This window comes from Cotesia glomerata, linkage group LG3, assembly GCF_020080835.1.
Source record: "Cotesia glomerata isolate CgM1 linkage group LG3, MPM_Cglom_v2.3, whole genome shotgun sequence".
In the NCBI taxonomy this organism is placed as follows: Eukaryota; Metazoa; Arthropoda; class Insecta; order Hymenoptera; family Braconidae; genus Cotesia; species Cotesia glomerata.
Window position 1 is genome coordinate 10831560 of NC_058160.1, and position 27341 is coordinate 10858900.

General features: G+C 30.1%; 6 protein-coding genes across 10 annotated transcripts in view; 1 reads left to right on the top strand and 5 right to left on the bottom strand.

The window, feature by feature from the left end:
* On the bottom strand, positions 1 to 21563 carry LOC123262231 (serine palmitoyltransferase 1). Its single transcript, XM_044724383.1, has 3 exons — positions 21542 to 21563; positions 1684 to 2604; positions 1 to 627 (listed from the first exon to the last, which is right to left on the bottom strand). Exons 2-3 carry the CDS (start codon positions 2591 to 2593, stop codon positions 125 to 127), a joined length of 1413 nt encoding a protein of 470 aa, XP_044580318.1. The 5' UTR covers positions 2594 to 2604; positions 21542 to 21563; the 3' UTR covers positions 1 to 124.
* On the bottom strand, positions 3316 to 5210 carry LOC123260563. The gene is made up of 3 exons (XM_044721724.1): positions 5160 to 5210; positions 4842 to 4961; positions 3316 to 3996 (listed from the first exon to the last, which is right to left on the bottom strand). Exons 1-3 carry the CDS (start codon positions 5208 to 5210, stop codon positions 3412 to 3414), a joined length of 756 nt encoding a protein of 251 aa, XP_044577659.1. The 3' UTR covers positions 3316 to 3411.
* Positions 5671 to 7100, bottom strand: LOC123262233. Its single transcript, XM_044724386.1, has 4 exons — positions 6897 to 7100; positions 6706 to 6822; positions 6080 to 6185; positions 5671 to 5918 (listed from the first exon to the last, which is right to left on the bottom strand). Exons 1-4 carry the CDS (start codon positions 6945 to 6947, stop codon positions 5719 to 5721), a joined length of 474 nt encoding a protein of 157 aa, XP_044580321.1. The 5' UTR covers positions 6948 to 7100; the 3' UTR covers positions 5671 to 5718.
* LOC123262232 lies at positions 7296 to 9162 on the bottom strand. Its single transcript, XM_044724385.1, has 3 exons — positions 8829 to 9162; positions 8364 to 8471; positions 7296 to 7766 (listed from the first exon to the last, which is right to left on the bottom strand). Exons 1-3 carry the CDS (start codon positions 8877 to 8879, stop codon positions 7401 to 7403), a joined length of 525 nt encoding a protein of 174 aa, XP_044580320.1. The 5' UTR covers positions 8880 to 9162; the 3' UTR covers positions 7296 to 7400.
* The window catches only part of LOC123262228 (phospholipid-transporting ATPase IF-like), a 24893-nt gene continuing 8066 nt past the window's right edge, over positions 10515 to 27341 (top strand). Inside the window, exons 1-6 of one of the 4 annotated variants that reach the window (XM_044724378.1) lie at positions 10515 to 10681; positions 21345 to 21449; positions 21842 to 22096; positions 22192 to 22344; positions 22594 to 22892; positions 22963 to 23177. In XM_044724378.1, the coding sequence (XP_044580313.1) occupies positions 10679 to 10681; positions 21345 to 21449; positions 21842 to 22096; positions 22192 to 22344; positions 22594 to 22892; positions 22963 to 23177 (1030 nt within the window). In that variant the 5' untranslated portion in view covers positions 10515 to 10678. Of the gene's footprint in view, positions 10682 to 10828; positions 11215 to 13381; positions 13484 to 21344; positions 21450 to 21841; positions 22097 to 22191; positions 22345 to 22593; positions 22893 to 22962; positions 23178 to 27341 lie in introns of those variants that run through there. The other 3 variants (XM_044724377.1, XM_044724380.1, XM_044724379.1) reach the window with 3 other exon arrangements.
* On the bottom strand, positions 11139 to 21173 carry LOC123262230 (2-oxoglutarate dehydrogenase-like, mitochondrial). 2 transcript variants are annotated; one of them, XM_044724382.1, is made up of 13 exons: positions 20968 to 21173; positions 20846 to 20889; positions 20498 to 20782; positions 20373 to 20433; positions 20045 to 20318; positions 19728 to 19980; positions 15023 to 15168; positions 14640 to 14829; positions 14071 to 14569; positions 13917 to 14002; positions 13143 to 13463; positions 12555 to 12851; positions 11139 to 11508 (listed from the first exon to the last, which is right to left on the bottom strand). In XM_044724382.1, exons 1-13 carry the CDS (start codon positions 21113 to 21115, stop codon positions 11308 to 11310), a joined length of 2805 nt encoding a protein of 934 aa, XP_044580317.1. In that variant the 5' UTR covers positions 21116 to 21173; the 3' UTR covers positions 11139 to 11307. The 2 variants fall into 2 exon arrangements, with proteins under 2 accessions (XP_044580317.1, XP_044580316.1); XM_044724381.1 differs by having other exon boundaries at positions 20045 to 20433.

Sequence of the window (27341 nt, forward strand, 5' to 3'; positions counted from 1 at the left end):
AGTAATTTTTTTAAAAAATACTGAGCGTGTGATTTTTGATTTGATATGTAATATTTTCTATTGGTCTATTTATAACAATAAATTAAAAGATTGTTAATAAAAAAGCTCTATAAATTGTAAGGCATTAATCCAGTATTTCTTTGGAACATTTTTCAAGAGTCTGGACAACAAACTCCATGTCTTGATTATCCAAGGTACTTGAAATACACAAGCGCAAACTGGGACGAGGTAGTTCCCGCTCTGCTTTCAAATAAACTGGTGGAATGACTGCTACGTAATTCTGGATACACTTGTCGCTAATTTTCATCAGCAGCTCTTCCTCCTGAGCTCTCTCGAAGCTATTTTTCAAAAACAAGTGCTTGACCGGCGACTCTGGGAGCGCTGAAAGCTCAAAGTACTTGAGCTCGCCTAACTTTTTCTGCATGGCACGGCAATTATCCTGGAGAGCTTTTAATATACTCGGGTCTTCTTCGATTATGTCGAGAGAGGTAATTGCTGCTGCTGTTAGCAATGGTGGAAGGGAGGCTGAGAAACAGTAACCGAGTCCAGATAGTCGTTGGTGCTCGATTACATAGGTCGAACCGACACAGAATCCTCCTATTGATCCCATTGCCCATTCTAAGGAACCTAAAATTATTAAAATCATTTATCTAAGTCTAATAAAATATATTTAATTCAGATAATTGCTTTGATATGGAGCTCCAAAGTTTTTTTGACCATAAAAAATTTAAAAATTAATTTATTTAAGTATTTTTTTTGTTAATTTTGATAATCAGTCAAATATTTCAATGCAATCATTTTTTTATATATTAACATTTTTTTATATTTATATTTTTTAATTTATTAAATTATAACTAAAAAAAATTTTTTAGAAATTGCACTTATAGTTTTTACAAATGAAATTTTTTTTTTAATATTTTTTAATAATTGTGTCAATAATAATTTTTAATGACACTGAAATTATCAGACATATGATTACTTTTTTTTATTTTCCTTTAAATATAAATCAGATTTAAAAAATTAATTTTTCTATAATCTATATTATTAAGAGAATAAGAAAAATATTGTGTCCATCAGGATATTCATATGATAAAATCGGTTTTTTTAGTGAAATTTAGTGTCACTGCAAGTCTTGATTTGAATTTGTGCCTTTTTAAGATTTCATATCATTCTTACCGATAGTCAATTTATTATGATAAGTATTTAGGCTGCATTCGAAAGTTCTCTATCTCTAGATACATAATTAAGAAATGACCTTATATCTTGTGAACTATTGACATTTTCAAAGATATAAGCTCATCCCAATGTTTCACTCATCGAGACCTTTCATTTGAGTACCAACATCAATTTTTCATATATTTATATATATGTATATATGAAAAATATATCAAAATGCATGTGGGTACTCAAATGAAAGCTCTTGATGATTATAACATTGGGATGAGCTTATATCTTTATAAATGTCAATAGTTGAGAAAGTACAGTGCAATTTAACAAAAGTCATTATTTAATAAAGCAAAATTTTAATTTTTTTTAATTCACAAGTCACGGCAGTCACATAGTGACTGCAAGGTTGCTAGTTTATTTATTAAAAAAATCATCAGATGCCTCTCAAGTTTTTATCACCAAAAAGCCACATAAAAACAATTACTCTAGTTAATTATAATCAAAAAAATTAATTACCCATAATCATATCGACTTCATGACGTGGAACATCAAAATGTTCAGTAACACCTTTACCATTCTTTCCCAAAGTACCAAATGAGATGGATTCATCAACAAAAATCCTCAATTTATACTTCCTGCAGAGTTTGACCAGATCCGGGAGGGGACAAACGAGTCCAGTGTTAATGTAAATCCCCTCGACGATGAGGAACCTCCTCAGTTTGCTCGCTTTCTTCAGATCTTTCTTGTCAACAGCAGCTTGCTCGAGCAACAAGCGCTCCAAATCCTGGACGTCGTTGTGTTTGAAGTAGCGAACGGGCGACCTGGTGGCATCCAGGCCCTTCTGAATGGCAAAATTAACCTTTTCATCTGCAAAAATAATATCTTTACGCTTACAATACGCCGGAATGGCCGAGGCCAGGGTGCTGAACCCGTAGGAGTAGACTATAGCTTCCTCAGCCTCCATGTACTTAGCCAGCCGCTCCTCCAGCTCCAGATGCACGTCGACGGTTCCATAGAACCCCCTGGGGCCACAAGAACCCACTCCGTATTTTTGTACCGTCTTGACAGCCTTCTCCTTGATTCGTTCATCGCCGAGCAGCCCCAAGTAGTTGTGACTTCCCAGGTTGAGGCAGTCTTTGCCGTCGACGGTGATCCGCTTTTCCGACACCGAGGAAACCACTCGCGGATTCAGCGACGGATGAGCCGGATTCTGCAGCTCGGCGATCAAAGGCTCCGGGTGCCAGGTTGACAGCTTGGCGAGGACTTGCTCCTCACTGGGGTGTCTTGATGAACTTGCCGCGTTGTAACGACGTTTTGCAAACAACCATATCAACCACAAGACCAGAAACGCTCCGAGCAGTGTCTGGTAGTGCGGAAAAATTCCAAAGATGTCTATTGTTTCCAATAAGATAAATTTTGCACTCATTTTTTTTTTTTTAATAGTTATTTTTTAGGAGTATTTTATTTTTAGAACACTTTTTTAGAAATTATCTTATCAGTTTTTAAACTTCTAGGTTGGGTTTGTATTCTAATGTCATGCGCATGTTTGACGACATTCTGCGGGCATGCGCAGTAAAAAAGCGGATAATTTTTGGGTAGGTGTCGTTTACGCATATCCCGATGATACATATGTATCAGTTACTCAAGTCCCGATGATACATATCCCAATTTTTCATATTTCGATTACACATATACCCAATGATACATATGTGCAATGATACATATCCCGATGATACATATTATAAAACAAAACAAAATCACTGATAAAAAAATAGCTAGCGTCTTATTTTTTACCGGGGATTATAATTATAATTTTAATTACATGTATCATCGGGATATGTATCATTGCACATATGTATCATTGGGTATATGTGTAATCGAAATTTGAAAAATTGGGATATGTATCATCGGAACTTGGGTAACCGACACATATGTATCATCGGGATATGCGTAAACGACACCTACCCTAATTTTTTAATTTTAATAAAATTATTCTGTAATTTTATTTCGATAAAAAAATTCTTGGTATTTTATCATTAAATTATTTTTAATAATTATAAACAATAATACAAATAATTAAATGAATTGCTTAAAAAAATATTTTTAATAATTATAATTTATTGATAAATAAAAATACAAATAATTAAATAAATAATCTTCTTAAAAAAATATTTTTAAATAAATGAACACAATGATTGTTTTTATAATAAAAAATGAATGAAATTAAATAAATAAAAATAATAATTATGGAATTACTTTTGCGTCTTCATCAGCCTTCTTCTTTGCTTGCTTTAACTCATCCCCAATCTCAATAAGCTGATCAGCATTGAGAACTTGGGCTTCGTCGTTGTTGATGAAAACGAAGTATGGTAGTGGAGAAGCATCGGCCACGAGTGGGAAAGGATCCTTGGTGCCCTTGAGAACATTAGCGACCTCAACTATTTGCTCAAGGGTTACTGGAATCTTCAAGTTGTTCAGGTAGATAAACAATTCTCCATCAGTAGTGTCTGGAGCTTTCGTTGTGCTGTCCTCGTTTTTATCTTCGTCCTTGTCTTTGTCTTCATCCTTGTTTTCTTCCTTCTCAAGTTTTTCCTTCAATTTTTTTTGTCCTTTTTCGACGATATCCAAGAGTACGTCGTTCAGGCCCTTTGGTACGACTGTCACTATTTTGTACCCTAGGGATCCAATTTTTTTAGCGAAATTCAAGCTTCCATCAACGACATTGTCAGCAAAGTTCCAGCCACCCTTGATTATATTACCGACATTTTTTACTCCGCCTAATACGACGTTACTGCTTTTGTGAACTGCTTTTTTTGTGTTATCGACGATCTGTAAATAAAAATTTATGTTTTTAATTAACAACTAGCGACCTTGCAGTTACTATGTGACTGCCGTGACTTGTGAACTATAAATAAATAAAATTTTGCGTTATTAAATAATGAATTTTGTTAAATTGCACTGTACTTTTGTAACTATTGACGTTTTTAAAGATATAAGCTCATCCCGAAGTTACACTCATCAAGAGCTTTCATTTGAGTACCCACATCAATTTTTCATATATTTATGTGTATTATATATATATATATATATATATATATATATATATATATATATATATATATATATATATATATATATATATATATATATGCTATATATATGTATATATGAAAAATATATCAAAATGCATATGGGTACTCAAATTAAAGCTCTTGATGAGTGTACCATCGGTATGAGTTTATATCTTTAAAAATGTCAATAGGTCACAAGATACTAGATCATTTCTTAATTATGTATCTAGAGATGGAGCATTTTTGAATGCAGCCTAAATACTTATCATCATAAATTGACTATTGGTGAGAGTGATATGAAACCTTGAAAAGGCACAACTCCAGGTCAAGAATTTTCCAACGATACAAAATTTAACCATAAAAACCCATTTTATCATATAAATACACTGGCCACAAAATTTTGCTTATTCTCTTAATAATATAGATTATTCTTAATAAAATTTTAATTTTATAAATAAACTCTAGATTAAATTTTTTTACTTAAAATTTTCCGGAAAAATTCTAGATAAATTATTCATTTTAAATTTGAAGAAAAAAGAATTGTGAAATTTTCTACAAAAAATTTTTGTCATTACAAAAAAAAAATGTGAGTGATTAACTTACACTGCCTGCAAAATTTCCAAGAGCGGCTTTTGGTGCTGGAATAGTTGTTGTTGTTGTTGTTGTTGGACAAGAAGTAGAAGCACAAGCAGAGGCAGAAGCTGTAGCAGTCTTATTCAACAACTGAAAATATAAAAATTAATAATAAATATTCTAAATAATGAACAATAAAAAATAATAATTACCCCTTCACTTAAAATATTTATTAAATCTCCAGAGTCCAATTTTTTTTCTTCACAATATACCTGCAAATATTTTTTAAACGATATTAAAATTTGAATTTTGAAAAGCTTTATTGACAGAAAAATAGAAAAAATTTACCTGGCTGAACGCGCAGACTAAAAGGACGAAACACAAAAATCGAAGGAACATTTTTCTATTTTATTTTAAAATAAATAAAATACCTTTTAAACAGACTCTCCAGATGAGGGTCCGACTCAGACTGACGGAAATAAAATTTCTCTGGGTTTTTATATGAAAGAACGAAGTGGAAATTTATGTTTTTATCGAGAAACTCTAAGAAAGGTACATTATTTTATTAATTATAACTCTAGGAATAAAGTACCTGCTACTGTCACTTTTGGGCCAGAGGTTTCTTAATAATTACACAGTACTGTTAGTTCATGTCAGGTACCCGAAAAGTCAATAAATAAAAAACTAGAATTAACTTTAAAACCCCGTATTTTAAATGGGATTTTTTTGGGTCAACGTTCGGATAATCTCGGGAGAATATTTGAGTATAAAGAATTATTGTTAAGTGCTTTTTATTTTTTATTTGATTTTATTTTATTTTATACACTTAATTCTGTCGATTTCTTACTTTTTACTTTATTATTTGCTTTAAATTTTATTTTTATGTCACTTAAAAGTTTAAATTTTATTAATTACATATTCCAGGGATATTTCTTCCTTCTGCGCAGAGGTCGCTAATAAGTTTAAAAATAAAATCACTTCTGATGGGACGGCCATTGTAATTTTGATCCATAAAACGTCTATTGTATTTTTGATTCAGGAACTGTCGGTTTGTGAACTCTTCAACTTGTGGTTCCACATTCATGTCATCAGCTTCGTTGTCTTGCTCTTTAATAAAAAGTACTTTTTAAAAAATTTAATATAAAAATTTTAATTAAAATATAGTTTAATGGAAAAAATTAATTGCAGTCTTCACAATAATTTTGTGCACTCAGAAGATATATATTTACATTTAATAAAAATTTTTTCGTTAAAATAAAATACTAAACCTGGTTGGTAAGTTTCAATAATGCGGTTTTTGCCAAATATTTTTTTGAACCCGCCGAAAAGTCCTTCATCATTATTTTTTAATGCGTTTTTAAATGAGAAAATAACCTGCGCATCATAAATACATAAATTTCAGTAAGTAATTATATAAGAAATAATATAAAAAAAAAATATTTATACAAAATTTACACTTGTTATTTTTTTTTAATTTCTAGATATGAAAATTTTTTATCAAAAATTATTAAAAAAAAATTGCATTTTTTATTTTAAAAAATTTCTAAATTTCTAATTTAGCATATATCTAATAATTTTATAACAAATAAATTATGACAACAAAATTAGAAAAAAAAAATTGACATAGAAATTAAAAAAAATAAAAAATGCAATTTTTTAAAAATAATTTTTTTGGAGTAAACTTTTTTGTTAAATAAAATTAAAAAATTGTTAAGTGACTGCTGACTTCAATGTCATATTTTTTTGCCATCGTTTACTTGTTAAAAAAATTATAAAACATCCGTTAAATTAATTTTCATTAATTAAATTCATTTTTTTGTACTGAAATTTTAAAGAAATTTTTTTTTACAATTAATTAATTTATTATAAAAATATAAATAAAATCTCGACTTACTTTATCAATCATATTTGCAAATTGGCGTCTAAGATCAGCAGCGCATCTAAGAATTTCTCCGATAAAAGACCGTGGTATACCATTTTCTCTTTCATTTCCCGGATTTTGACATTTTACCTAAACAATATAATCATAAAAAAAAAAATCAAACGGTTAAGATAAAATAATAATTTAAATTTATCAAAATTTACCTGACTAATGGTGCAAACAATAAGCAAGAAAAAAATATATTTCCCGAGCATTTTATTCGAAGAATAATAAACAGATAACCCGATTAGAACTGGAAATGTTGCCCAAGATTCGATGTTTCCTTTTAAATAGTACCGAGCAGATAAAAATAAACAAATTTTTTTTTCATGTAAAATAAAAAAATCATAATTACTTACGTACTTCTCCAATTACTTACTTACGGATTAAGATTACTAGATGACAATAAAGATGACAAACAACCGCCTTATGTCGCAAATAAATTTAAAAAATAATATTATTGTTATTTTCTAATCACCGAGAAAAATGATATCTCAATTTTCTTATCATAAAATCATTAAACACGTTTATTTATCTAAGCGTAATTGTAACAACTTCTACGGTTATTATCATAATCAGAAACATTTTATTTATCTTAAAATTACACTCCAGGCTTCAATTAAATTTAATATTTAGATAAAGTTACAAAGTTAACGGTAGATCTCCGATCAAGGGCCAGCTGCGAACAAAGGCAATGAATTATCGACATCGGAAACAGGTTCGACGGATCCGTCCTCATAGAGAACAACTACTTGCTTGACTTTTTTTCCAGAAACTCCTAGGGGTGAAAGCGAATTTTTCATAAGATTTTCGAGGGATTTCATCCCGACGTTGGTCAAGTCCACTGCTGTCTTCGGAGCAGCTCTTCCAGCGTAGTAGCTGGTCAGCGCTGCATTTTTCGCAGCTTCCAGACCGCTTTTGACTGCAGTGTCACTGTTTTGGATACCAGATGAAGCTGCTTCTATTATTTGTCGAAGATTAGAGAAGAGTGACCCGCTTCCAGATCCTAGAACACTTTTGAACTGACCGACTACCTGTTAAGTGTTATTTAGAAATTAATGATTAGCTTGATGGAAAGAAGAAATATTTTTTTGATATTTTATAGAAAAATTAATAGAAAATTATTATTATTATTAAAAATTTATTATTATATGATTAAAAATTGTTTCTTCAACATTTTTATCTATCTTGCGTTTTTTTTTTGCAAATTGATATTTTTAATTGAATCTAGGTGTGCTCTATCTCCAGATAAATAATTAAGAAATGATATTGTATCTTGTAAACTATTGACATTTTTAAAGATATAAGCTCACCCCGACATTACTCTCATCGAGACCTTTCATTTGAGTACCCAAATCAATTTTTCATATATTTATATTCATTATATATATATATGTAAGTATGAAAAATAAATGAAAATGCATGTGGGTACTCAAATGAAAGCTCTTGATGAGTGTATAACATCGGGATGAGCTTATATCTTTAAAAACGTCAATAATTAAGAAAGTATCGTTCAATTTAACAAAAGTCATTATTTAATAAAACAAAGTTTTATTTATTTGTAGTTCACAAGTCACGGCAGTCACATAGTGACTGTAAAGTTGCTAGCTGTTATTAATTAAAAAACTTACACCATCAATTTCATCAGAGGCTTTTAATTTCCAATCAGCCCCAAAACGAAATAGCTTCGCTAGTAAACTTCCATCTTGGTTTATTTCTTCTGTATTTATTTCGCAGGTCTAAAATTATTATTAGTTATAAAATTACTTTAAAAACATTTATAAAATAATTGATCAATTAATTGAGAAATATTAAATTAATATTTACTCTTTTATTTTTTTAATTTAAAAGTTGAAAGATAAAAATTGTTATTACAGGAAATGTTTGGATTGCTTAAAAAAAATTTAGAAAAAAAATAATTTTTAATAAAATTATAAATACTTTTAAATTAATTGAACTTAATTCTGAGTATCAATTAAAATTTTACGACTATTATCAGGGAAAATTATCAAATTAGATGCTTTTAAGTTTAATTATCAAATATTACTTACTGTGAGGATGAACTCAAGTTCAATTTAATTAAAACAATTAATTACCTGAATTAATACACAAATTAAAAATATAAAACGCCACAAATATAAACTCATCTTGTTTCTAGTCTGAGGCAAAAATCACTTAGCTCAAAAAATGTTAATTTGCAAGTGGTAGAGCTACCACGATCGAATGATCTTTTAATTTATATATGAGGCCTGAAGAATTGAATAATAATAACAAGCTAGATAATTAACACTTGGACTAATATCATAAATTATTCTTAGTGTATACAAAATTTAGGAATCGATATTTGAAACAAAGCTCGCTTTATTATTACTATTATTATCAGTAAATATTTTTTAGCCTAATCATCTGTGTTAATTACTAGTCATATATTCGGTATTTATTATTCAAATTTAAGGGGTGTGAGTTAAAAAAATGAACATGACAGTTTGCTTAACAAGAGGTCTTATGGTTTTAATGACTTATTGTAATAACAAATCAATAAAAGATATTTTTTATTTCTGTTGATTTTTAAAAATAATTTTCTAATCTATATTATTAAGAGAATAAGAAAAATTTTGTGTCCAGGAGAGTCATATAATAAAATCGGTTTTTTTAGTAAAATTTAGTGTCATTGCAAAGATCTTGATTTGAATTTGTGCCTTTTCAAGGTTTCATATCATTCTCACCGATAGTCAATTTATTATGATAAGTATTTAGACTGCATTCGAAAATGTTCTATCTCTAGATTCATAATTAAGAAATGACCTTCTATCTTGTAAACTATTGACATTTTTAAAGATATAAGCTCACTCTGTCATTACACTCGTCGAGACCTTTCATTTAAGTACCCACATCAATTTTTCATATATTTTATATATTATATATGTATATATGAAAAATATATCAAAATGCATGTGGGTACTCAAATGAAAGCTCTTGATGAGTGTAACATCGGGATGAGCTTATATCTTCAAAAACGTCAATAATTAAGAAAGTACAGTGCAATTTAACAAAAGTCATTATTTAATAAAGCACAATTTTAATTTTTTATAGTTCACAAATCGCGGCAGTCACATAGTGACTGCAAGGTCGCTAGTAATAATTATCACATAAAATTCTAAAAAATAAATTTTTATTGATCTAACAATCAAGAATTATAATAATAAAATTAAATTGAATCATCACGACAATTTCTTCCTGCTTTCAACAAAAGGAAGCAAACTTTGCTCACATTTTTATAAGTAATAATTATATTTAAATAAAATAAAATATTTTTTATTCACTATCAGCAGATTACGCTTATATAAAAATAAAATAATTTTCAATGTCACATTCCTTGTTCATCCATTCAATTAATAAAACAACTTTTAAAATTAAACAACTAATTAATAAAACAACTTTTAATTACAGAGTTAAAAGCAATAAAAAGTTATTCAATTTTCGATGTCCAAAAAATCAATAATAATCACAATTACAATATAATGACAGTAATAACTGTAACAAGAGCAAAGCGCTAATGGACTCGATTATTAAAAGTAATTAAAGCCAAGGTATTTATCGATAATAAAAATCTCTCTGACGTCAAGCTAATTATATAGAAAAAATTGTTTAGTTTTTTAATAAAATTTCAATTGAACTTGACGTTCGCGCCCGAAATACGGCAATAAAAAATATATATTTAATTTTACAAAAGAAAAAACGCTTAAGTGGACGTGATAAAGAAGGCTTCTCACAGCCTTATCGCCAACAATATTAGATATATATGTACATATCGTTCGTTGTGCATTATAACGCCGATACCGACAATCTATCAGTTATAACAAGTACTTTACATGAAATAAGAAATAACTGCACGTTTTAGTAAATTCCTGACTTCTTTTCGCTCAATTTCTTCGCACCCACAAAAATGGTAAGCACAAAAAAAATTAAATTAATTTTTTTTATTTTTCAATTAATTACAGAATAAATAATTGCGTATTTTTTTCGAGAACAAGTCAAGCGTGATTTCTTCTCGATAATAATGAAAAATAAAAATAACAATGATAAACACACGTGTCGGGTATTATATGAATACATTACGTCAATTATTAACACTCGGGTGAATTAACAATCGACACCTTTCAATAACAGCCTCATTGATTGATAATAATAATAATAATTATAATTGTAATAATTCTCATTCTTATTCTTATTCGTATTTATAGTCTTCTTATTATATATTTATACATCTCCCTACACTGTACAAGAGACAACGCGAATCGACATAAACATTTGAGTCAATAATACGGCACGAATTCGTCGCGAGGATAATAATAAATAATAAATAATAAATAATGTAAATAAAATATAAAATAAACGAGTGAAAAATAAAAGATGAATCGGCGCTCCATTGATCAATCGGTTGTTTGGTTCAAAAGACACAGACGTTATTTATGTCTATCCGTGAGTTTTTAATAGCTTCTTCAGTTATTTAACTATTAAGTTTTAAGTTCTTCGATTAAATTGTGTATATAAGTATAAGGTGAGATCATCAGATCATTCGATAGCCATGGCGGTGTCGATGAAAGCGAGCAATTCTTCTTGGTGAATCATTTTACTGCCCGTGGCCGGGGCTGCTGATGCTGCACGTCCGCAGTATCTTATCTCTTCGATGGGTAATCCCAGAGCTAGTGCTATGCGATCGCGAACGTAGTAATACGCACCTTGATTTTGGTGTTCTTCTTGCACCCAAGTTATCTGAAAAAAATTTTTTTTTATTTATTATTTGTCTTATTTTTTTAAATTTAACTAGCAACATTGCAGTCACTATGTGACTACCGTGACTTGTGAACTATAAATAAATAAAATTTTACTGTATTAAATAATGACTTTTGTTAAATTGCACTGTACTTTCTTAAATATTGACAGAATTTTTTAACAGGAGATTTAATTGGGTACTTCCGGCCAAATTTTGAATTTTCACCGGAAATGCCCAAACTAAGCTTCTGTGAAAAAATTCTATGAAAATCAAATACATCGTCTCACACCAAAATATCTCAGGAAATGCCCAAACGTAGCCCCTGTTAAAAGCGGAACTCAAAATTCCAATTTTAAAAGGTTCTCCACGGAAGTTACATTTTGGCACACCCTAATATAATATATATAAATATATGAAAAATTGATGTGGGTACTCAAATGAAAGGCCTCGATGAGTGTAATGTCGGGATGAGCTTATATCTTTAAAAATGTCAATAGTTCACAAGATACAAGGTCATTTTTTAATTATGTATCTATAGATAGAGCAATTTCAAAAAGGCACAAATTCAAGTTAAGACTTTTGCAATTACATTAAATTTCATTTAAAAAAACCGATTTTATCATATGACTATCCTGGCCACAAAATTTCGCTTATTCTCTAAATAATATAGATTATTTTGTATTTTTTTGATTAAAAATTGAAGAAACAAATAAAATAAAATAATTAGTTAAATAAAAATAATATTGAAGCAATGACGATGACAAACAGTTTTTAAATTGAAAATAACTGGTATTACGGCTGCACGATTTGTCGCTTAATTGAACAATAAAAAAAAAAGTATAACTCAAGCACGCTGCCTGTATTTGTTATTTAAAAATAATAAAAGTAATAATAATAATGAATGATAGTTGACGTCATAGTATTTATGGATAAATTATTTTTTGCATATTAAATGACCTCGACAATGAAGCCATTTAGTCATACTGAGCACACAGTGCTTATAATTATTATATATATGTTATATGTTCTCCATTCACCGATTTACCTTGGCAATAGGAAACCTTGAAATTTCCTTGGCCAACAAGTGATATGGGAAGGGACATATCTGCTCAATCCTGACAATTGCTATTAATTCATCGAGTTTTCTTTCTCTTCTCGCGGCAACAAGATCGTAGTAAACTTTACCGCTGCAAATAATTATTTTTTTCACCGCCTCCGGCGACGCTATTATTGCTGGTGACTGATCTTCGTAAATCGGCTTCAAAGATGTTCCCGTTGTGATTTCGGTAAAACTCGACTGCGCGTCTGGGTGTCGTAACAAAGATTTTGGCGTCATTATTATCTAATAAAAAATAAAAATTAGTATAAAAAGTGAAAAATTATTTTAATTATAGAAGATTAGTATTAAAAAAAAGTAAATAAATAAAAAAATAAACTTCCGCGTGGATTTTTATCTAGTTGGATTTTTTTTAAAAGCTGATAAGAGATAAGGATAATACAAGTGTGTAATGATTCATTTATTGGAGTCGTTATATTATCTTAAAATGGTGTATGCTGTACCAAAAAATGTACTATTGAGTAATAAATAATAAATAATGTTTATAATAAGGTGAAATAAATTCGGGAGTATTACCAAGGGCTTGCGAAAAGGCATAAGAATTTGCCGGCGAAGAACATGAACTAAATTGGCGGGAGTTGTGATGTTACAAACAATCCAATTGACCTCAAAAAGTTGGCGGGTCATTACGCAATCCGGAGACTCATCTCGCGGTGCGTCCAAGTCTTCTTCACAAGACACTTGAGTACTGTCGTCGCATAGCTGAAGAAATCGTTCTAACCGTGCTGAGGAATGCTCGGGTCCTTGGCCTTCCATTCCATGCGGTAATAAAAGTACTAGACCTACTTGCCGGCCCCATTTTGACTGTCCGGAACTCAGCAGTGAATCTATTACTACCTTTAAATAAAAAAATCATGGTAATTATTTACAAATGGGGTCCACCCTATTTTTGGCCATATCTAGGTGAAAAATTAACATTTTTTAATTGCTTTTTTATTCTGCTTGTTTTGACGGCGCATTTATAATAAAATATTTTTTTTTTTGAAAAGTACATAAAAAAACGAGGAATTAAAAAAAAAATTTGAATATCACAATTTTCTAAAAAATTTATAAATTTTTTTGACAATTTGTTAAAATTGTGATAATCAACTTTTTTTTTTTTAAATTGTTAATTTTTGTATGTAATTTTCACAAAAAAAAATATATCAAAATTTTCAAAAAAAAAAATTTAGTTCAAAAAAATGAAAATTAAAATAGTGGACCCCACTTGTAAATAATTACCAAAATCATTAACATATTATTTTATTATTTATCTAAAATTATTAGTTATAAACTCTTTAAAAAATTTACTTGGCAATTATTCGCAAAATCGCCAAATTGCGCTTCCCAGAGAGTCAATGTATTGTGATCATAAGCTGAATAGCCCAATTCAAAGCCTGAAAAAATTTTCCATTAGTTTTTTTTTCACTTGAAAAAAAAATTTCTAAAATAAAAGAAAATAAACCTAAAACTCCAAACTCTGATAACGGTGAATTGGTAACGGTATAGAGAGCCTGATTCGGGAAAATATCATGTAGAATATTTTTCCATGTCTTGTCTCGGCTCTGGTCATGAATAATGTGGATCCGGTGAGAAAAAGTCCCGCGTTCGACGTCTTGACCGGACAATCTCACATGGCAGCCTTCTTTTAGTAAGCTGGCGATAGCCAGGGCTTCTCCCATCGCCCAGTCGAACCTTTCCTGGTCAATCAGCTTCTCTCTTCTCTCTAAAACCCGAAACACCTGAGCGTGTGGTTCGATGTCTTCTGGGCTAGTTGAAAAAGCAGTGACTATTTTCTTTATGTCAGCAGTGCTGATTCCTGTCGGTGGAATTTTTTTCATCGGGTTTTGGTTGGCGAAAAATTCGCTCCACGGCACGTCATGCCAGTCTGACATCTGCATCGCGCTTATCGTTTGCGCTTTTTTGAACTCTAATTCACAGTGCTCTAGATATTCATTCGTTTCCTGGGAAATCAAGATAAAAATTTTTATTTTATTTTTTAGAGTACAAGTGATAAAAAAAAATTATTGATACTTTTTTGATAAAATCTTCGTGGATGATTCCCTCTTTTAATAATTTATCAGAATAAATTTTCAGAACATTAGGATGGGATTTAATGCGCTTGTACATTAATGGCTGGGTCAACATAGGCTCGTCCATTTCATTGTGACCGTTCCTGCGGTACCCGACAATGTCAAGTACGACATCATTGTGATAAGTCGCTCTATTTAAATAAATTAATAATTATCGTAAATTATGCCTGTAAATCTTTTAATCTTAATATGTTAGATAATATTTGAGTAATTTTGTCATTTTTAAACAAAGTCAATGTTAAAAAAAATATAATTCTTCGTTTGTAGAAATAATATCTAAGTTATCATTTCTCATTATCGTAATGATTAATGATAAATAATTACCGATACTCGGCGGCGACTTTACTGCAGTAAGCCACCAAATCAGGATCGTCTGCGTGGACGTGGAAAATCGGAGCATTTACGACACGTGCGACGTCAGTACAATGCGTACTTGAGCGAGAGTACCGCGGATCAGTCGTAAAGCCAATCTAAAAAGATTGTTTTTATTATTTTGGTAAATTTTTTACGATAAGTAAATTTATTCTAGATTTGTAAATATAATTATTTTTTATTTTATTTTTATATTTTCACTATTAAAAATATTGCAACATGATTTTTTATTGTGAAAATTAATATGATTAGATTGAAAATAAAAGAAAATTAATTTGATTTAATAGAAAAATTTGTGAAATAAAAAATTTATCTAAACTAGCAACCTTGCAGTATGTGACTGCCGTGACTTGTGAACTATAAATAAATAAAATTTTGCTTTATCAAATAATGACTTTTGTTAAATTGCACTGTACTTTTTTAATTATTGAAATTTTTAAAGATATAAGCTCATCCCGATGTTACACTCATCGAGACCTTTCATTTGAGTACCCACACGCATTTTGATATATTTTTCCAATATACACGGAGATATACGGAGAAAAAAATTTTGCTATAGGAACTCTATAGTAGTTAGTTAGTTGTAAAAAGTTCCAGTAGGTTAACGTTTTCTTATGGTAACAATACCGTTTGGCTCCTGCTACATCGTTGAGCTCTGAGAGCTAAACGTTATTTACCTCTCACAACTGTACAGGATCGTTCTGAGACTATAACAAATTTTTGGCAGTCTGATTAATAATTTTTTTACGATTTAGCATTGATAATTTAATAAATAAATGCGACAGAACGAATTTATACTGCCAACAATAATTGTATATAACAAATAAGAATAGTATTATAATAGAAATAAAATAATAATAGAACTTATATTACAAATAAAAATTATTTGTAAAATAAAAATATGGTCGTCATAAAATTATCTTATTTTCTTGATTATATTAATAAATATTGGACATAAAATCACTACCGTATATGCACAAGAAAAGATAAATAAACGAAAACAAATTTTATTTTGTGTTAAATGGGGTCTTTTGAATGTATTCCGATAACTTATTACTTATTACAATATATTCAACTAATAAATTTAATTAACAGTCACTGCAAATGAACCTTGAAAAACCACAAATACAAAACTGTTCTAACGAAATTCAATTTGACAAAAAAAAAAAACCTATTTCCTTAAATAAATAAACTGGAAACTTAATTGTCCTCATATATTTTTCATAATATGGATGAGTAACAAAATAATTCTGTTTGTCATTTTAGAAGGTTATGAAATATGTCAGCGCACTCCACTACTGCGCAATGTAGGGCGCTCCCAACTATACCGTTTGGCTCTGAGAACAATCCCGTAGAGCTCTGAGAGCTCAACAACATTGAGTTATCAGAACTAAATAACATTATGTTACTGTAACTCTACAACGAATAGTAAACTGTGTATAGTTGTGGTAACTCTACAGTTAGGTTACCAGAACGAAATTTTTTTTTCCGTGTACATATTAGGGTGTTTCAATTTTAGACGACTTTTTTTTTTTCAACGAAAAAACACGCTGAAAACTTGCATGAAGGTGAGAACATAAGCCCGTTCAAAGCGGAGTTCTTAATATTAATATTTAGATGTGTCTGTCCCTAATTTTTCATTTCGCATTTAAATAACATAGGAAAAAAAATTCTTTTTTTTGTTTATTTTTCTAGCTCGGCATACGCACCTCATATAAATAAGTCAATAGCATATTCTTGTAGAGAATTCAACGCTCTACAAAAAAGGCCTCTTACACTTTTATCATAAAGACAGCCGTTCTAAAGTTATTCAGACGTAAACTTCTAAATGTATAAAATTTTGATTATTCAAGTATTAAACTGATACAAATTAATTTATTACTGTCTTAAAAATTATTTTTATATGTAAAATTGGTTCTGATGCGCTAACATTTTCATAAAGCTAAAAAAAAAATTACTCATGTATCAAATTTTTTTCTTCTTTATTTCATTAACTGTAAGAAAATCATGACCCGAGTTTAATGAATTAAATTTTTAAAAAGTTTCACGGAATTATCAATTTATTACTCTACACGGAGGGAAAGATATGTTTGGAAAATCAGAAAAGTGCACGTCTTATAACGCTCATTTATCACAAAAAAATCTGGAAAACGGTTGACCCTAAAGGCCATCCCTGCAACTTCCGCTAATTCCATATCTAAGCGCTTAAAATTGCACTTATGAGGTTTTTGAGCTCTTCAAGTGAAAAGTCTGATAACAGTTTCAAAGAACACTATTTTTTGAACTTTCGTAGTGCAATAACTCTTGAATGAATCAACGAATAATCGAAACTTTTATCAGACTTTTGACTTGAAGAGCTCAAAAACCTCGTAAGTGCAATTTTAAGCGCTTATATATGGAATTAGCGGAAGTTGCAGGGATGGCCTTTAGGGTCAACCGTTTTCCAGATTTTTTTGTGATAAATGAGCGTTATAAGACGTGCACTTTTCTGATTTTCCAAACTTATCTTTCCCTCCGTGTAGAGTAATAAATTGATAATTCCGTGAAACTTTTTAAAAATTTAATCCACAGATTCGGTAGAATCTGGCGCCAAGTTCCATTTAAATCTGCTGTAAACGGAGCGCCAAACTACCGACTGTGTTTACTGTAAGCAGAACGGTATTTTGAGGTTGCAAAATTTTATTTAATTCTACGGTACTTTTTTTTCCTAAATTGTATATTATAACAGTAATTCATACTTTATTTGACTGTTATTAATTAATTATATTAACTTATAACAATTAATCTACTTGAAATTATTAAATTTAATCAGCACAAACTATAGCAACGCAAAAATTTCGATCCTGACTTTTTTTCGATGGGCAAAGTGATCTGCCACAGACTAAATAATTCGAGAATGCATAGTAATCCTCCTATAGATACGTAACTACAGTTAAAAAAAGTAATTCACAGCTTACATTTACGGCCGCCAAAGTGCACTAGAATTACATCTACATAAACTGTAGCTTCAAGGGGATAGTTTGCAGTAAAAAATGCAGTCAACACGAGATTTAAGTTGTTATCAATTGTAAATTTTCATTATAATTACAAAAAATACTAAAATCCGAACAAAAACAGTTTCACTGTAAAAAAATCGCGCCAAATCCACGTTCATAAGACTATTAAGAAAAAAAATTTGTTTTTTTCTTTACAAAAATATATAAAATAAAAAAATTAAAAAATCCAAGTAACCGATATGATTACTTATGATTTTCGGAAATTAAAAAAAATTTTGTTATAAATTTAAAAATTAAGAAAAAAATTTTGGAACGTACTTGGTGTGCGTCATTGTGTATTTCAATTTTTTTAAAGTCCTAGTAAATAGATTTTACGAATTTCATTAAAAGTAAAATATTTTGCAACCGCGCACACTAAATACGTTCCAAAATTTTTTTCTTAATTTTTAAATTTATAACAAAATTTTTTTAATTTCCGAAAATCATAAGTAATCATATCGGTTACTTGGATTTTTTAATTTTTTTATTTTATATATTTTTGTAAAGAAAAAAACAAATTTTTTTTTCTTAATAGTCTTATGAACGTGGATTTGGCGCGATTTTTTTTACAGTGAAACTGTTTTTGTTCGGATTCATTAAACTCGGGTCATGATTTTCTTACAGTAAATGACATAAAGAAGAAAAAAATTTGATACATGAGTAATTTTTTTTTTTAGCTCTATGAAAATGTTAGCGCATCAGAACCAATTTTACATATAAAAATAATTTTTAAGACAGTAATAAATTAATTTGTATCAGTTTAATACTTGAATAATCAAAATTTTATACATTTAGAAGTTTACGTCTGAATAACTTTAAAACGGCTGTCTTTATGATAAAAGTGTAAGAGACCTTTTTTGTAGAGCGTTGAATTCTCTACAAGAATATGCTCTACAAATTCTCTACAAGAATATGCTATGGACTTATTTATATGAGGTGCGTATGCCGAGCTAGAAAAATAAACAAAAAAAAGAATTTTTTTTCCTATGTTATTTAAACGGGAAATGAAAAATTAGGGACAGAGACCTGTAAATATTAATATTAAGAGCTCCGCTTTGAACGGGCTTCTGTTCTCACCTTCATGCAAGTTTTCAACCTGTTTTTTCGTTGAAAAAAAAAAGTCGCCTAAAATTGAAACACCCTAATACATACATATAAATATATAAAAAATTGATGTGGGTACTCAAATGAAAGGTCTTGATGAGTGTAACATCTGTGTGAGCTGATATCTTTAAAAATATCAATAGTTCACAAGATACAAGGTCATTTCTTAATTATGTATCTAAAGATAGAGTATTTTCGAATACAGCCTAAATACTTATCATCATAAATATACTATTGGTGAGAATGACATGAAATCTTGAAAAGGCACAACTCCAGGTCAAAACTTTTCCAACGATATCAAATTTAACCATAAAAACCCAATTTATCATATAAATCACTGGCCACAAAACTTTATTTATTCTTTTAATAATATAGATTTGTTTTTTAGTGAAGTAATATAAACGTGACATTGAATTAATATTAGTTTCTTCAAGGTTAAAATAACCATAAGTTCAATTTGTAAAAGTTAATTTCCATAATTCATAATATATATAAAAAATAAAATTCTAAAAACCAACTTGGTTGTTAATAACAGCATGAATAACTCCTCCTGTGGTATAATCAGGCAAATTAGTCAAGTGCATTGTTTCATAACAAATTCCTTGCCCCGCAAAAGCCGCGTCTCCGTGAACTAAAACAGCCATTGATTTTTTTCCTTCGAAATCCTGGTGGACCATCTGCTCGGCTCTAACTCGACCTACAACCAATGGAGAAACTGCTTCCAGATGCGAAGGGTTACCTAGTACAGCAACACGAATTTTTTTTCCGCTTCTAAAAAATATTTATATTCAGAAAAATTTGACCTACAAAATCTATAAAAAAAAAAAAAAATTACCTCTCGAGAAGTCTTTCAGAGTGATTTCCCAAATGATACTTGACATCTCCCGAGCCTAGACCCTCCATCGGAATCGGATTGAACTGGACAAAGAGCTGGTGCATCGGCTTGGAGCAAATGTTGACCAGGGTGTTGAGCCTCCCTCGATGGGCCATTCCAATGACAGCTGCCTCGACTCCATGTTCTGCAGAGCTCTCAAAACACTGGACAATCGCCGGAACAAATGACTCGCATCCCTCCAGCCCGAATCGCTTTTCGGCTCCATATTTTTTAGCTAAAAAACTTTCAAATGTTACCGCTCGCATTACATTCTGCCAAATATATTTACGATGATCTCCTGAGAGCTCCCATGCACCTGGTACTTCAAATTTGTGTCTTAACCAGTCCAACTAAATTCAGATTTAAGCATTAGTCAAAATCTTTCAACAGAATTATAAAAAAAAAATAACAAACCACTTCGAAATCTGGGATGTACGTGTACTCGAGTCCTAGATGTCCGCAGTAAATTTTGTTGAGCCTGGTGAGGATTTCCCTGAGACTCAGAGATTTTTCCGTGCCACCAATCACCGTCAGGGAGCTTGGGAGCGTGTATTTCTTCTCGAAGTCAGCCTCGGTGACGCTTTCCAGGTGTCTTCGGACCACTACTGCTGGCGCGGGATCTGGAGTTCCTTGGAGCTTGGCCACTTCAGGGTTCTGGATTCCCAGCGGATCTATGTCTGCTATTAAATGTCCTCTCGCCTAAAAATAAAAGATTTTAATTAGTTTATTAATTAATTACTTAATTATAAATTGGCCCAGTACCTGATAAGCGCGAATCGTTGCATCAATATCTAAGGGCTTTTGGCCTTTCAATCAAATGTTTGATTAAATTTTCACAATTAATTTTTTGAGAAAGCATAAATAAAAATAATAAATATATGTACCTGAAAAATTATTAGATCGGAAATAATTGTCCCAGGATTTTTCAACAGACTGAGGGTCTCTTAACCACGAATTATAAGTTTCTTCTAAAAATATTCCGTTACCAGGGTTGAGAAATGTTTCCTTTTGACGTTTTATGCTCGTATTCATTGTTATTATATTTCTAAAAATATATTTGCAATTACTTACTTTTAAAAAACGTAAAAGATAAAACATTTTTACTTATCCATTTAGATTTATTAAATGAAGCTCATTTTTTAATCCATGTTTATGAAATTTGTTTTTAGAATTAAATGACAATCTTATTTGGCTACGTTCAATTTAAATTTTATTTTATTGAACAATTGACGTTATTTATATTGTTATTATTATCTTTTAGGGTAGTGGAACATCGGCACTTGGAGAGCACAGATTTTTTACCATAAATCCTACCAATAATCCAGCAGACACTATTTTTCAGAACAATCAAATTAAATCAAGCAAGGTAAGTCTGTAATAATTAATTAAGTAAATAATTTTTTTAACAAAATAAATTATGTCAAAAAAAAATTGACATTGAAAATGCAAATTTTTAAAAATAATTTTTTTTTTTTTAAATTTATTTGATGAAAATTAATTTAGCAGATATTTTATAATTTTAAGAATTTTTTTAACAAATGAATTATGTCAAAGAAAATGAGAAAAAAATTGACATTTAGAAAATTAAAAAAACAAAAAATCCAATTTTTTAGAAATAATTTTTCGGAGCAAATTTATTTATTAAAAAAAATTAAAAAATTGTCAAGCAACTGCTAACTTTAATGTCATATTTATTTGTTAAAAAAAATAAAAAAATAATCTAGCGACTGCTAACTTCAATGTAATTTTTTTTTTTAGTATACAGCATGGAATTTTCTTCCAAAAAATTTGTTCGAGCAGTTTCGGCGAATAGCAAATTTTTATTTCCTACTGTCAACTATTATAGCGATGTCTAACGAGTCTCTGGCGTCGTCAATAACAACACTACTCCCCCTGGTGTTTGTAATATTTGTGACAGCTTGCAAGCAAGGTTATGAAGACTTCCTGAGGCATCAATCTGATTATCGCGTAAATGGTACTTCTGTTACTGTCATACGCAATAAATGTATGCAAGTATGTTTATTTATAATGATATTTTTTTTTTTTTTTCATGTAATAGCTCATCAACTGTACACTAATTTTTCAAACATTAAAAATTTTACTTATAGGTTATAAGATGTGAGCAAATAGTCGTAGGAGACTTAGTAAAAGTGTCCAGAGATCAAGATTTACCCTGTGACATTATTTTACTCTATAGTAGTGAATTAAACGGGTCTTGTTACGTAACTACATCTAATCTTGACGGTGAATCTAATTTAAAGGTAATAAATATGAGAAAAAATAATGTCTTTAAAATTTATTCTTTAAATAAGAAGAAATGACAAATTTTCAGAATTGTGAAAATTAAAGTAACAGATATTTGATAATTTTTTTAAGAAATAAATAACTATAAAAAAAATTGATATTTAGAAATTTAAAAAAATAAAAAATGCAATTTTTTAGAACAAAATTTTTTTGTTCAATAAAATTAAAAAATTGTGAAGTGACTGCTAACTTTAATGTCATTTCAGACTCTGCAAGTACCAAAGGTAACTTTGAATAAATCAATAGAAGAAATAGTCAGCATGGAGTGTCTAGTCACCTGTCAGCATCCTCAATCAAACCTCTACGAGTTCCACGGCAAGATCGAAGTAAAGTTCTCCGAGACCAATCTGACTTCGGGGTTTATTTCGATTGACAATGTACTGCTGCGTGGGTCGCGTCTCAGAGATACCGAGTTCATTATCGGCGCTGCTGTGTACTCTGGATCTGATACCAAACTCTCTAAAAATTCCAAACAAACTCCAAATAAATTCTCTACAGTCGAGAAGTAAGAATTTTTATTTCTTACAAAAAACAATTTAAATAAATACTAATTGAATTTATTTTTCTTCTATTAGGAGTATTAATTTATACCTGGTATTTTTTATATTTATATTGATATTAGAAATAACTATTTCTACGGTATTGAAGCAATTGAGTGATTATGATCATCAGGGGCATCATTATTTGAGTAATAACAGTACAAATAGTTTCTTTAAAGTTGTTAGAGATTTTTTATCATTTACAATTCTTTACAATTACATTGTACCTATATCTCTTTACGTCACCGTTGGTAAGTTTTTTAAATATTTAAATTTATCAATTAATCAATACTATTAAGAGAATAAGAAAAAATTTTGTATCCAGGATAGTCATATGATAAAATCGGAGTTTTTAATAAAATTTAGTGTGTCATTGCAAAGGTCTTGATTTAAATTTGTGCCTTTTCAAGGTTTTATATCGTTCTCACCGATAGTCTATTTATTATGATTGTATTTAGGCTGCATTCGAAAATGCTCTACCTCTAGATACATAATTAAGAAATTACTTTGTATCTCGAGAAATATTGACATTTTAAAGATATAAGCTCATCCCGATGTTACACTCATCAAGACCTTTCATTTGAGTACCCACATGCGTTTTGATATATTTTTAATATATACATATATATGACATATATAAATGTATGAAAAATTGATGTGCCCTGTTGAAAAGCTCCAATAAGATCCCATCAAAAGCGACAAAAGCCACTTAGAAACCAATAAAATTTATGGGTTTCTAAGTGGCTTTTGTCGCTTTTGATGGGATCCTATTGGAAATTTTAAACAGGGTGAGTACTCAAATAAAAGGTCTTGATGAGTGTAACATCGGGATGAGCTTATATCTTTAAAAATGTCAATAGGTCACAAGATACATGGTCGTTTCTTAATTATGTTATATTGCACTGTAATTTCTTAACTATTGACGTTTTTGAAGATATATATATATATATTAGGGTGGCGCAAAAAAACCGACTATTTTTTTTTTTAAGTCTCGAGTGAAAAAATGTTAGTTTTTGATGTTTTAAGAGCCCTCACCAAAGGACAGCTTAAAAAAAAATTTTTAAGAGGTCACTCCAAATTTTTTAAAATTTCAAAAATCGTCAAAAATCGAATTTTTTTTTTTTTTTAATTTTTTTTCTCGTTACGGTATAATTTCATAGACCAAAAAAAAATAAGTTTCTGAAAGTTTCAGTTCAAAATTTAAATTTTGAAAGGTCGCTCATAACTTTTTCTTTTTTCTTTAATTAATCAAAGGTTGGCAATAGCCTAATCGGCTCGGTACCTGCATTTCGAAAGAGTGGGACCAGGGTTCGATTCCGGCGCGCACCAATATTTTTCAATGATTATAAACTAAGAATATGTGCGTTTCATTGCCAGCCTCTGTACCGGTCGGGTTTTCTGTGGTTTTCCCATATAGTTATGGAGGTAAAATGTCATTATAGAAGTACCTCCATACTATTTAAGACCGTAATGCAAATGCAGGTACTGATTATAACGCGTAAGTCGGCCACAGTCGCAGCACATGTGTGTCGGGCATGAAAGAAAAAATCCCGACATGCAGGGGGGTGGGGACGAAAAAGTGGTTGAGAGTTATAATGACGGGTTTGAGAGATTATATTGCGGAGAAAAAAAAGTGGAGAGACAATAATTCCCCACCCTCCCTTGTAAAACACTCTACAGTGATACAAGTAAAACCATCCTCAATTATAACCTCATTCTTTAATTAATCATATCGCCGACTTTAAGTGTTGGGAGTGGTACGTTGGGGTCTTTTTGGTTTGAAAAAATCTTAACAGTCGGTAGTCTGGCGCTCCATTTACAACGGATTTAAACGGAACTTGGCGCCAGATTCTATACCGAATCTGTGGATTTAATTAGTCCCTTTTCTACCTTATCACGAGAGTAATGATACTTAATATTAATGTTCTTCGATCTCTTATGACTGAAAGGATTATTTGCAATACTTATACAACCATTGTTATCTTCATATATAGTTATTGGATCTGTTATTTTTAATTTTATACTTTCTGCTAAAGACCGCAACCACAAAGCCTCTCGTGCAGCTTCATACAAAGCCATGTATTCAGCTTCTGATGTTGACCTGCTACGGATGCCTGTCGTTTTGTAGCCCAACAGATTGTACAATTTTCATATAATTTAAACAGATAACCAGTTGTACTTTTCCTATCACTTTTATCATCTGCCCAATCAGCATCTACATACCCACTTATTATGTCTTTATAATTGTTTTGACTATAAATCAATTTTATGTCCGCAGTACCTTTTAAATATCTTAAAATTCGTTTTAAATATTGCCAGAGTGTGCTATTATTTTTATTCATGTACCTATTAACAATGTTAACTGCAAAACTTAAATCTGGACGAGTACATATCATCAAATACACTAAACAACCTATAATATTACGGCACGGCTTATTACAGTTTTCGTCTGAATTTAAAGCTATATAGTCAATTTTCGATTCTAGAGGTGTATTAACTGGATTACAATCCTGCATTTTAAATTTTTCCAAAACTGATTTTACATAAGTATTTTGATATAATATTAAAATGGATTCTTTTCTAGTAACCCATATACCTAAAAATAATTTTATTTCTTTTAAGTCTACCATTTGAAATTTACACATTAAATATTCTTTAAATTTATTCATTTCATTTATATCGTAAGTAGCAATAACACGATCGTCAACATATAATACTACATATATGTTCTTTCTTATATCACCGAGATCTAAAATATAAATGCATCTATCTACTGAAGAGTTTTCAAAATTTATTTCTTTTAAAGTTGATTCAAATGCTTCAAACCAGTACCGAGCTGCTTGCTTTAAACCGTACAGGGCTTTGTTTAGTTTACAGACAAGACTCTTTTTGCATTGAACCCCCTCAGGTACATTCATAAAAATTTATTCTTTTAGTTTACCATTTAAGAATGCTGTTTTTACATCCATATGGTGTAGTAACAAATTATTTTGGTTAGCAAATGCAACAATAAACCTAAAACTAGATATCCTAGCTACCGGTGCAAAAGTTTCATCATAATCTACCATGTATTTCTGACTGAAACCTCTAGCTACTAAACGAGCTTTGTATTTATATAGATTACCGAATTCATCATTTTTAATTGTGAATATCCATTTACAATCTACAATATTTTTATCTTTCGGTCTTGGTACTAATGTCCAAGTATTATTTATTTCAAGTGAATCAAGTTTACTTTTAATAGCCTGTTCCCATTTAACCCTATCGTTTCTATTCCCTGAATAAAAAAAAGTATTGAGACAAAGAAAAAAGTATTGAAAAGTATTGGATTGACTAGAAAACCAATACTTTTCAATACTTTTTTCTTTGTCTCAATACTTTTTTTTTATCAGGGTTCTTTATTTCATCAAAAGAATTAGGAACAGCATTTATCATTGATTGTGTCGATAACATGCATTCATTCATCTGGACTACCAGATTCATCATATGATATCTTAGGAAGATTTTTAATCCTTTCACTCATCCGACGACAGGCATCAAAATCATTATTTTCTTTTTCTAATCTTGGAAATTTATTTCTGGGATTACAGTTCACATCTGATTTTCCATCACTGAAACTTCAAATGAATCAGTTTCATCTGCGTAACCTTTATTTGTTCCATCAGATATAGTTTCAACTGCAGAACCCTTATTCGTTCTGTCAGATTTTATACCTGGCCGAGACACCATATAATTTGTCTCGTCCACAATAACATCCCTTACAACGGCATGTCTATGAGATTCTGCATCCCATACTCTGTAACCATTTGGTTCATAACCAACCAGTATACCTTTCCAAGATTTATTATCGAATTTAGTTTTATTGAGTTTATCATGTACATATACAGTAGTACCAAATACTTTTAAATATTTAAACAAAGGCTTTTTGCTATGCCACAACTCATAAGGTGTCTTCATTATTTTTAATGCTCTACTCGGAATAATATTTATTAAGTAAGTCGCTGTTAAAACTGCATCACCCCAGAAAATTTTATCTAAACAAGATCCGGCTATCATTGACCGAGCTTTTTCTGTAATTGTTCTAACCATACGTTCAGCAGCGCCATTTAATTGAAGAGTTCGCGGAACTGTTAAATGATAAGTTATGCTCTTATTTTTACAGTAATCTTTCATATCATTTGATAAATATTCTCTACCGTTATCTATGTATAAGTAATTTAATTTGAGATTGAAATGTGATTCACTTTTCGCGACAAAATATTTAAATACTGAAAACACCTCTAATTTGTTTAAGCAAATATACTACACAATAATGAGTATAATGATCAAGAAATAAGACAAAATAATTTCTATCATTCAGTGCCGTCGGAGTGATTGGACCACATACATCAGAATGTACAATAAAAAATGGTCTT